This window comes from Terrapene carolina, unplaced genomic scaffold, assembly GCF_002925995.2.
Source record: "Terrapene carolina triunguis isolate 2854851 unplaced genomic scaffold, T_m_triunguis-2.0 Scaffold833, whole genome shotgun sequence".
NCBI lineage: Eukaryota > Metazoa > Chordata > Testudines > Emydidae > Terrapene > Terrapene triunguis.
In genome coordinates, this window is record NW_020665184.1 from 878,610 (window position 1) to 892,036 (window position 13,427).

Below are 13,427 nucleotides of genomic sequence, written 5' to 3' on the forward strand. Positions count from 1 at the left end.
CCTGCCCTCCCAATCCCAGTGCCCCTCACTCCCGACCCGCAGCCCCCCCGCTAAAATGACGATGTCAAACCAGGCTGGTTTTGCACCAACCGGGAAACAGGAGGGTCTCACACTCTCATTGCCCCTTGTATCAGTCAAACCGGTAGAGCCGAGTTCTTTCCCCAGACGTACCCTGGCCAGGACGTTACCACCCATCCCCACAACAGCCCAGCAATAAAACCTGCCTTAAGAATATACCGACTTCAGAAAATACCACTACCTTACACATGCCTGACGAAACAAATAAAAATACCACCTTAACAACGAAGGCTCCAGTTTTCAAAGGAGCCGTCCCAGATTAGTCACTGCCATACAATGTAAAGCACCACCTTTAAAAAACTACTGCTTTAAAAAAATAGCTTCTTTCTGAAATAAAGATACCACCTTAAACAACTAAAATACCACCTTAAAATAATAAAATACCATCTTAAAATACAATCTTAAATGAATAAAATATCACCTCAAATTGTATACCACTTATACAATTAAAAATACTACCCTAAAATACCTCCTTAGATGGATAGAAATAGCACCTTGACATAATATACCACATTGAAATACCTCTTTAAATGAATAAAAATGCCACCTTAAAAAAATAAAAATACTACCTTAAAAATACCACCTTAAATAAAAATACCACCTTAAAATGCTGCCTTTAAAGAAATTAAAATGCCACCTCCAAAATGATTTTAAAAAACACCTTAAAAAGTCGCACTTGAGCAGAGGGCACAGCCAGCCGGGGGGTGAGGGGTTGCAGCTGTGCCCGCTATGCATTTTGCAGCCGCTGGCTCTTCTCTGACCCTTGCTCCTCTGCGGCCAGCCTGGCACGGCTGCCCAATAGCGGCCCTTGTGCCTGCCCGTGGCCTCCTCAGAGCAGGTCGATGGCAAGGCCGGTGGGTTCAGAAAGGGAGAGCGCACGGTGGCCTCTGAGCCCCGTGCAGAGACACAGGGGGCCCAAGCTGGCACTGGCTTGTCAGCAGAGCCAGAGCGCCTTGCCCAGCATGCTGCCGCCCCCACCCATTTCGGGTGCCAAGCAGGCTGGGGACTGGGGCGGCCACACAAATGCCAGGTTCCAAAATTCAACGCAAACTTTACTAGAGAGCCACCTCCCGGACTCAGCCTGAGCCACAACCCCGTTCCCACGCCGCCAACCCCGGCAGAACTGTGCAGCTGGACCACTAAGCACGGGTCTGTCCTCCTGGGCCGGGGAAAACCGGGGCATGGGGGCTTCTCCAGCCCTGGGAATCTGGCAAAGCAGGTGGGCCGCTTCCTAGTGCAAACTGGACCGGGCTCAGGGCCCGGTGGCTCCGGCAGCTCAGGCCGGCAGATCTCTGGCCTTCGTATCTAGGAAGTGAACACTCCCTGGCTGCCCTGCTCTGCAAGCTGAATGCAAACCTGGGAGCTGGGACGCTTGGCGGGGGGCCCCAACGTATGGGATCTAGGACAACGCACACCTGCCTCCCCACCCTGATGCCCAGCCAGGGCTCAGGCGTCCCTGCTCGGCCCGGCCGGGTTAGGAGATGTAGCAGTGAGGGGCAGGAGGTACTGGTACTCCCCTGGTTTGTGATGCGCTTGAGCCCTCCAGCTGCTCAGAGCAAGGGGTGGTTGTTACTGCAAGGTCTGAGCCCCGGAGAGAACGCCCCGACACACACGCTCGCGCGGGCACCACTGAGAGCCGAGCTAGCAGGGAGCCCGTCTGCTCCAGTGCCCGTGGCATTCCAGGGCCGCAGACGGTGCATCAGGTGGCGGGGGCAGCTGCTTGCCCGGGAACTCTCCGGGGGCCGTGTTGTCGCCACGCACCTCTGCCGGCAGCTGGCGTGCCCTGGGAAAGGGGCCGGCCGCTAAGAGCAGCAGCAAACACCTGCTAACAGCCCAGCTCCTACGCGCCGCCGGGGCACTCGTGCAGCCAGACGGCCTGAGGAGAGCCCTGGGAGGGGAGCTTACGCCCAGCCAAGCAGAAAAATACACAGGGCCAGGCCCGGGAAAGCAGGGGGCTGCTGGGGAGCAAAGGGGGCAGCAAGGACACCTGAGCGCACTGGCTCCCCCCATGCGAGGAAGGTTTGTGTGTGAGACACACACAGACGGGGTGGGGGTTGTGTGTCTCAGCAGCTGTAGGTGTGCACGCGTGACTCTGCGCATGTGTCTCCACCCCACCGCTCCTCAGCCAGAGCGTGGCGCCTCTGCCCCCCTGCGGCTTTTGTCTCTGTGTCTTTGCGGGCGTTGGCGCGGAGCGCTGTGCCAGAACACGTGATGTTAGCGTGTTAGGTGGGCATTTCTCTCCATGGCATCTCTGTGCCCGTGTGGGAGGTACCCCGGGGGGATACTGCCCCCTCTTCCATACAGCTCCCAGCTCAGACCCCATCCACCCCCAGCCTCACACTCCCCCAAAGGAGACATCGTTGCTTGGGTGATGCATGGCACTTGTGAAGCCTGGCTCTGAAACGCACCACCTGGACTTTCCTCTGCAGGTGGCCGGCCCAGCTCCGACCCTGGTGGGCACTTCTGAAAGTCGCCCTTTGTCTCGGGCGGAGGGAGGTGAACCAAGTTGGCTGGATCTCAGTCCAGCTCCCAGCAGGACAAGGCAGCCAAACGCCATATCCCTGCAGCAGCGAGGCCAGGGCCGGCTCCGCTTTCCCTTGAGAGACACACGGAAGTTTCCACCCCTGGGCTACCGAGCCAGCCCCTTTCGCCAGCACATCCCTGCTTCAAATCATGTTCTTAAAGCGACACCTGCTGCTTCTGAGCCTGGCGCTGGCGCTGGGCATTTCCAAGCGCCTCTCTCTGGGTCATCTCTTTCAGTGCCCAAAGGAAGCTCTCTAGGGCAGCTGATTGCTAACGCACCAGGCCGGCCCTGCACAAACTGCCGGTGCTCTAACCCTGGTCACCACCCCAGCTACGTGAAGCACCTTCGGGGTGCCGGGGTTCATCGGGGAATGCTCAGAGAACGGCAGGGATCTTTTATCGCCGATATTCTTCTTTCTGCTTTGTCAATAGCCGAGAAACCACAGCCCCACGTGCTAAGGGGGCCACTTTCACCGCGTCTCTACAGGAGTAGAGCAAAAAAATCGTAGCTCGTAGGAGGGAGCCAGATGTACAGAGAAGCAACAGCGCTGCTTTGCATCTCCGTTGACATGGGGAAAATCGGGTGTCACCCCACTCAAGCCAAGGAAGATCGCCCAGGATTAAGGCTAATGTGAAACGAGATCAGAATCTGCCCCTAGTGTTTCATTCCTATCTCACGCCGGTTAAACACAAGCAACTCCATTAGTTTCAAGGCCGACCGTCCGAATACACCCAATGCAAAGGTTAGATCCGATCCTAGATACACATTTAACCCGCAGTGGCTTTTCGTGGCATTCTAATGAGATATTGAGCCACACTGTCAGAGCTGTTCCCATCCGGAATATCAGCAATTTTGTGCCATGTCCTACTGGGCTAGATTTGTGGATAGATTTGGATACAGGACACCTCATGCTCCAGAAAGGCGAAGGATTTTGCATTAAGTGGGGCCATATCTTTTGTGTTATAAATTATTTCTATGGGATGGTAAAAAAGGTATCAAGAATACATGCCAATACATAATGGCAGCATTCTAATAGAGAGATGATACTTTTGTACCATATTATAGAAATATTTTGTAACACGAAAGATATGGCCAGCTTATAGACATAAGATTTATATTATGTAGAGATAATATATAAATCAAATAAATATATATATGCAGTTTTGCTGAAATCTAAACTTTTCATGAAAATGTCAATTTCAATGACATTTTTATGAGAAAGTGTCAAAACGAATCAGTTCAAACTTTCTTGTTTCATTTTAATAATCCTGAAACGTTTTCTTTCAACTTTTTTCCCCTTCATGTCATGTTGGCTTTTCTATTCTATTAAAATATTAGATTTAATACTGTAGCATAATGTTTCAACATTACCAACATGAAACCTTATCGAAATTAAACAATTCAACATTATTTAACCAGAACATTCTCATGTTCCTGAACTGAAATTTTTTGGCCTTTCTGCACCACAAGACATTGCAAATGTCCAACTTTTACATTCTGATTCAGAACGAAAACAACTTTTGGAACGTCAGAACTTCCCGCCGAAGGAAAATTCTGTTTTTCAGAGCGCTTTAATTTCTCTCTCTCTGTCTCTGTCTCTCACACACTCACAGCTTTTGTCTCAGCCTTGTGATCTGTATTAGATCACTGGAGTAGATTCCAGGGGCAGGATCTACCGTATCGAATTCCTGGTCCATTTACCGCCACACTCGTGGGTTTGAATTGTGCCGGCGTTCTCATGCCGGATTGGATTCTCACAAGAAGCATGGCAGCATTGTTGTCTGCCATGGGTTTTTCAGGTGGCGATTTCATATCTGTAGTCTGCGTTTTGATCAGCGGCTGCTGCTACCGCCTGGGCTCGTAGGCGGATTTAGTGCATCAAAGCCACGGAGCGTGTGGACCATACCGGCAGGGTACTGGGCTATATTTTTAATTTGCCATGCGCAGCATTATTGTGGCTTATTCATGTACGTGCCCAAAGGTATACTTGGAACTTTAGAAGGCGAAAGGTTCTACCTTAAAGAACCTAATAGCCTGACCCTGCAAACATTTCCCACCCGGATTGATGGAACTCCTCACCCAGGAAGCACTACACCTGGTAGGAAGTGCTGGATCCCTAGGGACCGGCTTAAGTTCGGGATGATATTAACGCCGTGCCTTTCTGTACACCTGGCAAAGACAGAGCCTGAATCTGCCATGCTCCTGCACTCCAAAGCCACCTCAGTGGCATTCAGGCGTCCCACCCTGCCTGCCAGCACCGGCCTGCTGCAGCCAGATGCGCCCGCGAGGGTGGCGATGGAAGCTACCTTGCTCTCCCACCATGCTGCCGGCGTGGCTCAGGCCTGGCGCTGGCGCGCCGAGCGGCTGAAGTTAGCCCTGGATGGAATGGGCTGATCGTCAGGGAGCACCCACTGATGGCAACGGGAGCCGCAGATGCTCTGAAAACCAGCCCATTTTATTCAGGTGTCTCACTCAAAGCCCCCAAGTTCGACCTACGGAAACCCAGGGACTGGTGCTCAGAAGGGCATCACCCGCTCAGGTGGGGCCAGAGGGCCAAGCGGCTCCAAGCTCCCAAACCAGCAGAACCCGCCTAGCTCGGGCCCTGCATCTTCAGAAAATCCAGCCATTACGTGAGATTCAGGAGAAACCCGGCCCTTGCTTAGGAGCCGACGGGGAGCAGGCTTCTCTGGAAGATTCAGCCCTGACTGTAGAGGCTGGGAAATCTGGCCCCAATGGGGCCTTTTCCCCAGACATCTGAGCATCCACAAAGCCCAGGGGAGTCACTCCACCCTCCCCAGATCCAGCCCACGGTGCTCCTTGGACAAGACCACGCTGAGCCAGTTCAGCTGCGAAGTCCGGAGTTAAGGCAATTTACACGAGTGATCTGAAATGTACGCAGTGGTGTAACCCGTGGCATACGCCCAACACAGGGTCCGTGTGCACATGCAAACACACCCACTCGGGCCAAACTGGAAAGAAGCCCAGAAGAGCCCCACAAAGGGATCCGGGGGTCAGAAAAGCTGACGGAATTGGGCTTGTTTAGTCTGGAGAGGATGGAGGGGGGCTGATAACTCTGCCCATAGGTGAAGGGCTGCTATAAAGAGGACGGGAATCAATTGTTCTCCACGGCCACTGAGGGCGGGACAAGAAGCACTGGGCTTCATCTGCAGCGAGGGAGATGGAGGTTAGACATTCGGGAAAGCTACCGGAGCACTGCCCGGGTGACCGAGGCCCTGGCAGGGCAGGTTTTTAAGAGCAGGGCAGACAAACCCCTGTCAGGAACAGGTTTATTTGGTCCTGCCTCGGTGCGGGGCCATGGGCCAGGTGATCTCTCGAGGTCCCTTCCAGCGACGAGCACACGCAGGTCTAGGCACACGCGGAGACCCTCAGGGCAGATCACCACTGCAGCAAAAGGGGTGTCCTTAACTCAGGTGAAAACCGCAGGGAAGGTGCAGCAAGGGAGCTTTTAACTCGGGTTCACGCCTAGGGCGACCAGACAGCAAGGGTGAAAAATCGGGACGGGGTGAGGGGTAATAGGCGCCTACATAAGACAAAGCCCCAAATATCAGGACTGTCCCTATAAAATCGGGACATCTGGTCACCCTATTCACACCTACAGGGCGGATTGGGGTTGAACATAAGCTGCCACGTCTTCCCGGCTATTTTAACCCGAGCTAAGAACACACCTTTGGCTGTCGGCAGGGACGCCCCTCCGAGATGTCTCCCTCCCCTTCCTCCTGGACACGCGCCCGCTGAGGATCTGGCCCTGGGAGGCCGAACTGGCTGCTGACTTTGGCAGACCCTTGCTCTGTGCACAGTGCGTGTTGCTGCAAGGTACAGAGCCGAGGAGTTAGACAAAGCGGCCGCACAATCCACTGTCACCATCTCAGCCCCACAATAAAAGAGAGCAAGCGCTGTAGCCCTCCGTGGCACGGAGAGGAAGGGGTTAACACCCAGCTCTCGATCTTAGCAAATGGCTCCCCAGATCTGGTGATTTTCTTGCAGCCCCAGCTGCTGGAGTCATGTGAGGATGCGGGAATTGCAGGATACACATCATAGTCACAACCTAGTGCTTATCTAGGGCTTTGAGGCCACAGATCTCGAAGCTCTTTACAACGGAGGCAGGATCGTTAACCTCCATGTTACAGATGGGGAAACTGAGGCACAGGCAAGTTTAATTATTTTTACTTCCAGAGAGAAAAGCCAACAAACCCAGCAGTGAGGCCAGTCCAGGGCTGAGAGCTCCTTGGGGACTATCAGGGAGGGAGTGGCCTGGGGTTGGGGCAATCCACTCTGCTCCCCCAGCTCATCAGCCCCGGGAGTGGCCCAAGGGGTATCAACTAAGAGCAAAGGGCTGGACAGAGCGGTGGTAGCAGGCTGCAGAACGGCCTATTACGTGAGACACTGACCCAGCCCTGGGCATCTCACCAGAAAAGAACCAGCAGGGGACAATCCGGCGCTGGCCAAGCCAATCCAACAGGTCTTTGCACGCTCGAAGCAGCAGTGCCCCGAAATACGACGCTCACCAGGCAAATTCCCGTCTCCTGGCACTGCGAAGAAAAACAAGGCTCCCTTGGCTATTTTTACAATTCGATGGATTTTTAAATTTAGCTGCCTGCTCCCAAGTGCTGGCTGGGCCTTTTAAAGACTTTGTCGTTTTTGTCCTTTTTCCTGGAAATTCACGCGGTGATAACACAGCATTCTCTCCACCCCCGCAGCCGGCTGAAGAATCAGGGATACAAATAGAATCTCAGGGCAGCCACCCCTCGCGATTTTATGGTGAGTCTTGCCATGGCTGGTGTTTCTCTAAAAGCCCCAGCTGCTGGAGTCACGTGGTGATGTGAGAATCAAAGCTTTCATGACAAGTAAACTATAACAGGACTATTAATTCCCTAGCTCTTATCTCCCACTTTTCACCTGGCAATCTCTATGCGCATTACAAAGCAGCATTGTCCCCATTGTACAGTGGGAAAACTGAGGCACAGGAGGGCAAAGTGACTTGCCCAAGGTCACCCAGCAGGCCAGTGGCAGTGCCGGGAACAGGTCTTGGGAAAAGTTCACCCAGTCCCAACTTGGTCGGAGAGCAAACAAAGGGAACCCCCGATTTAGTATTTCTTAACATCATCGATTCTAAGGGGCAGACAGGACCCACATTGAGCCTGTCACTTCTAGCTGCGGTGTTGCCAATGATCTCGCTATACTGGGTGGGTGTTTTTAAATCCCCAGCTCCTGGAGTCCTGGGATAAAGTGAGGCTCTCAGCTTTCATCTAACAAAAAACAGATGTTTCTAGGCCTTGTCAGTGCAGAGAAGAGCTTGAAAATGTGAATTGGCTGCCGCTGTAAAGGCCCAACCCCAAAGGGAAAGAAAAAAACCCTCCACTTAATTATTTTTAAAGAAATCTCATGATTTTAACGCCAGTCTCACAATTTTCTGCTGGGGAGCCCGGCGGCTGGGGCTGGGGCTTCAGCAGAACTTCCAGGGCACTTCTTCACTACCCGCCGATCCGGCGGGTAGCAATCGGTCTATCGGGGATCGACTTACCGCGTCTAGTGAAGACGCGATAAAATCGATCCCTGATGGCTCTACCGTCGACTCCAGAAATCCACCGCGGCAAGAGGCGGTAGCGGAGTCGACGGCGGCGTGGCAGCGGTCGACTTGCCGCCGTCCTCACAGCCAGGTAAGTCGACCTAAAATATGCCACTTCAGCTACGCTATTCACGTAGCTGAAGTTGCATATCTTAGGTCGACCCCCCGCTGTAGTGTAGACCTAGCCTCAGAAACATGGCCAGCCAGGACTGGTTTTAAACATCTTGTTATTTTTTGCAGGCCTGACTCATGACTTTTGATCACTTGGTGCAGAGGACACAGGAGTTTGGGGCCCAGTCTCCGGCTCTCCCCTCCTGATCTCAGCGGCGCTTGCTTTCCACGTATCCAGAAGTACATTCCACCCGCTAATGATTTATCAGCATTGGTTATAAATAGGCTTGGCAGAATTCCGTTTTTTGTATCATTTTCGATAGAATATGAATGTTTATTTTTAAGCCTTTTTTCTATTTTTTATCAAGTTAAATGTTCAGAGTTGTGCAAAATGACGAGTTTTAGCATTTTTCTTTTTGTATTTTCATCCATTTAAATTTTCAGAGTTGTGGGAAATCAGGGGGGACAATCGGGGGGGGGAGCCCAATCAATAATTATATAATGACAGGAGACGCTAAGATTCAAAGAGTTAAAGCTTTCTAACCGTTAAAACACAAACTGTCATCACCATAATCCACATCTCCAAAGTAAATATCCTTAAAGAAAACTTTCATATGTTCTCACGCAGCCGTCCTCGTACTTGGCCTCGCTGCCAATTTCGAGGATCGTCGACAGAAACATTTTTTCTGCGAAATCGACGCTTACCGACACTTGCTGATAAAAGTCAAATCCTTCCAAGTCTAGTTGTAAGCCACAGCGGCAAGCGCCCACACGGCCGCAACCCATTCCTCTCGTGCCCCCAGGAGCTCTCAAATCCAGCGACCCGACTTCGATATTTTCGTTAACATAATTAAACAAGAAAAGAAAACTAGCTTGGATTCAGGAAAGAATAAAGCAAGCGGTTAGGGATAGAGAGCAGGACAAAAAATCAAACCACAATTAATCTAATTTGTGTCAAATATAATTAATAGAAACCAACCCCCCAGGTAATTCTATTAATGCAATAATAACACTGCTCATGTTAGTAGCATGGATCATTTTTCCCCAGGCATTTGAAATTTATGGGGTAATTGCAGCTGAGCAGGAGAGGGATTTCTGCTGGATTATCTAAAATTGCAGCACTTTTGATGCATTTTGAAGTCATGTCACTGGCACCTGGAGAATCTGGAGGGGCATATTTGGTAAATCTAAAGGCGGGAATCAATGCAAGTCCTATAACGATCCGTACTGGGGCCAGTCCTGATGAGCTACGCCTGCACAGATCTGGACGGACGCTGCTATCCAATTTACACGTGTCGCAAAGTGCAGGAGAACAAACCAGGAAGGCATTAAAATCCGACGATGTTACATGAGTGCCAATGAGAACAAAACAGGGAAGGAAGTTTGTATCTCTTTAATTCTGCCCCCAGTCAAGAGACCCACACCAGCTCCAACAAGCTGCAAGCCACTGGGAAAGCGCGTTCATGTTTAATAAATATTACCGCTCGTTTCTGACTCATTGGTTCCTGCGTGCGAGAAGGGGCAATCGGGGACAAGGGGGTTTCTCGGAAGGGCTGATCGGGATGGAGCCGCAGACCCAACCCACGATCAACGCTAATTTCTGAGTAAATACCCCACTGGACATTAAAAGGGACCAAGCCAGACTTTGATTTGCTAAGATCAAACGTGCCTCTGTCCTCATCGGCCCTTTGGAGAATCCGGTTCAGCGTCTCTCCGCCACGGCCCCAAAGCTTCCAGAGCCAACAGCCGGGCGAAAGGCGAAGCAGAAAAGCTTCTGGAAGCAGCATGGATTAGTGGGCCTGGATCTGGGCACCCCCCAACCTCAGCCCATGAACCAGAGGCTTGGGCTTAGGATCTGAATTCTGCAGCTTCGTCCCGTTTTCTCATTAGAATCTAGAATTGAGTCAAAGGATCAGCGATGGGGGAAGGGGAATGAGCCCGTAACAGGTCGTTTGGTTTCTCCAAGCAACTGAGGGGGCTGGGGACACGGAGCCCTGGGAACCCCCTGGGTGGGGCCCGTTGGATCCCTCCCCATTCCCCCTCCCCGGATTTCGCTGCCTCCCCAGAACGGGAACGGGCAGAGCACAAACAGTAGGGAGAGCTCAGTAAAGCTTAACCAAATGTTCTCAACACAAACCACAGGTCCTGGGGTGCGGGTCCATTGGCATCCCGGGTCTGGTCCCTTTCCCCAGTAACATTCCCGGAGGCTGAAGCCAGCAGCCAGGGTCAGCTCAGAGTTGGTAGGAGGAGATCTCCCTGCACAAGGGCAACGGACGGGTGGGCCCGAAGCTGCGGCTGCGGGAGGAGAGATGCTGGGTCACGGGCAGCCAAGCCCCCCACGCAGTGCTGACGGCCACGCGATGGAGAGCAGGGCACCCGGGCCAGCTGCGCCGGCTGCATTCTGTACCGGGCTCAGCGCCGTGGCAAGCGAGCGCCATGCTGGCCTGCGGCCCGGCCCCACCCTGCCGAGACACGGGGCAGGACAGCGATCCCCAGAAGGGCAATTCCCTGCCCTGCCTCTCAGGCTGTATCGCTGCCAGGCCGCAGGGGGCAGGGGGGCGCCTGCCGCTTCCTTCCAAGGCCCCTGTTCTCCACAGTCCCCAGACGCTCCGCACACAATTGACCCTCCCGGCCACCCCAGCAGGGGACTGACCCCACCACAGTCACTGAGCAAGTCAGTGACACAGCAGGAAAAAGCCTAGTATTTCCCCCCCACTGCCAGATCCGGGAGAGGACCCAGGAGTCCTGGCTCCCACCCCCCGCCCCCCCTCCGCCCCCCCCCACTCCCAGAGCTGGCAGAGAACCCATGAGTCCTGACTCCCAGTCCCCGCCCCGCTCCTCAGCCCCGCCCCCCCTCAGAACCCCCCTCCTCCCAGAGCGGGGAGAGAAGCCAGGAGTCCTGACTCCATAGCCCCCTGCTCTACCCAACAGACACCACTCCCTCCCCTCTGAATAGTAGTAGATGGCTCCGCCCCAGCCGGGCCGTCACTTTGGGCTGAGCACCGATTATTGGGTTTCGTTACCAAAACTGCAACCTCTGTTCTAAGCAGCGCGGTTCTAATGAGCCCCCCGAACACACCAAAGGCTGTTTGGTTCCCCCGGGCGGTTCTCGTCACCATCTCCAAGGTGGCCACGCTAATGCAGCGTTCACCAAGTTCCACGTTTCTGGAGGCGCTGCAAACTGGTCATTTCAAAACCGACAAGCGGAGCCCCACTCGTCTGCCTGCGCCGCAGCCAGGGGCACAGGCCGAGAGCGCCGGCTGTGGAAAGTGGGTCGGGGGGGGGCTGGATCGGGGTCCAAAATCAGAAGGCGCTTTTCCCCAAGCTGCCTCTGCCCTAGGTATCACAAGATGGCGGCAGCGTCTCCGCCGAGAGCCCCCGCGCTACCTTTAAAGATGCCCGGTGCCAGGCACCGGATTGCAATGACTCCTTCCCAGCACCCAACTACAGAATCCCAAACCGCCAGGCCAAGGCAGCCGCTTGCCGCTCGTTTTCCAGGGGGCTCTGTGGACACTGGCCAGGCCGCGCCAGGAATGTTACGCCGGGAGCCGGGGGGTCAGGACAGGGTGTCCCTGGGGCCGTGGTGGCGTCACACCGCGTCCCACGCTGGGTACAGAGTCATGGCTGGCTGGTAGAAGGGTGCGTTGGCATCTCCACTCCCCAAGCCTGGCCATTATGCAGGCCGCCCGCAGCCACCCTGACATACAGCTCCCAGATGGTGGGCAAAGTGGAGTTCCCCCGGGCGGCGTTTTATTTACGCCGGGGCTGGCCCCCGTATGAACGGGCACAGCTGGAGGGATGGTTACCTAGGCAGCGAGTCTCCCAGGAGCGTAGCTGGGACACACAGAGATGATCCACTTCTCATGTGGGGACCGTGGAGGGGAGGTTAGTTCCCCCACATCCTGGGGTCACCTTGAACCCATGGGCAGCGGGTCTGGAGCCCCGGCGGCTAGAAGGCCTGGGATCAAGGGACAGGACTTGTGGAGATGCCGGCCGTTCACACCCAGCGGGGACGCCCAGACTCAGAGCCCTGGAACAATCAGGTGCCGAGTCCCTGGCCACAGGACACGGCCGGCACAAGGGGGGGTCCTCGGGCAACTGAACAGTGACAGACCCGGCCGGCGGGACAACATCAAACTGGGACCCCTGGGGGCTTGAGAAAGTCAAACTCACTTCTCTGTTCCGCCCCCGGGGCTAGATCCCCCCCCTGCAGACAGCCTAGCCGCACTTCCCAGCAACAGGCCTGGGGGCGTTCTGCCCAGGAGCGCGGCCATCGGCCCCCAAACAAACCCCACAGGGTGAGACTCCAAACCAGCGCCACTGGCTGGCACGTGGGCCTGGCTCTTCACCCCCGCTGGGCGGCTGGAACTGCCTCTGATCTCACTGAGCTGGCCTGGGGCTTTCGTGCCGGTCATTAGCGGAGGTTAGAGGCCGCGATCCTTACGGTTAATTTCACGGACGCGGAGCAAACGAAGGAAGCGACTGGGTTAGTTCCCTCCGGCGGGTGCCGGAACCTGCTCTCCCGACCCGGAAAACCCAGATCCCCACACTTCCGGCACAGGACGCTGAGCTGCAGCTGCAACGCTCTCCCCTTACCCCCGGTCCCGTTGATTCCCGCGCCCCCCGCTGCCCCCCTCCATCCTAAACCCAGCCCCCCTCCCCCCAGCCCAGCGAGGCCCGGAGAGAGGCACTGGTCCAACCGGCTGGACGGCCGACCCGGGGGCGAGGAAGAGGAGGGATAACCCCCCCCGGGGCAGATGGGGAGGTGCAGAGCCCTGTCTCGCGCTGGGAGGGCTCCCCCGGCACAGCCGGCCTCCCGCCTGCCTTGGGAAATGAAAACAAACAAGGAATAAAAGACGGCTTTTGTGGCGCGGTGTTGACACGGCCGGGGCCTGTGAAAGGACCTTTCAAACTGGGCACCTAGGCAGGGAAAGCAGCCGAGCCCTGGCCGGGCAGCTGGCGCATCACACGTAGCGGTCAGGCCTGGGGACCATCGCACTGAGAGCTGCAGCCAGTGCTGTGCCCGGTGCCCTGCCAGACTCTGCCCGCCCTGCGCTGGTAGCAGCCTCTAGCTGTGCCCGGTGCCCTGCCAGACTCTGCCCGCCCTGCACTGGTAGCAGCCCCTAG

At 55.0% G+C, this 13,427-nt stretch overlaps 1 protein-coding gene across 1 annotated transcript in view; it reads right to left on the bottom strand.

Annotated features, from left to right (window-relative positions):
- Positions 1 to 5,382: 5,382 nt before the first annotated feature.
- NFIX (nuclear factor I X) overlaps positions 5,383 to 13,427 on the bottom strand; it is an 82,729-nt gene continuing 74,684 nt past the window's right edge. The window contains exons 4-6 of the mRNA XM_026660583.2: positions 8,925 to 9,040; positions 6,289 to 6,429; positions 5,383 to 5,448 (exon numbers count right to left, since the gene is read on the bottom strand). Coding sequence (XP_026516368.1) covers positions 5,383 to 5,448; positions 6,289 to 6,429; positions 8,925 to 9,040 — 323 coding nt within the window. The remainder of the gene's footprint in view (positions 5,449 to 6,288; positions 6,430 to 8,924; positions 9,041 to 13,427) is intronic.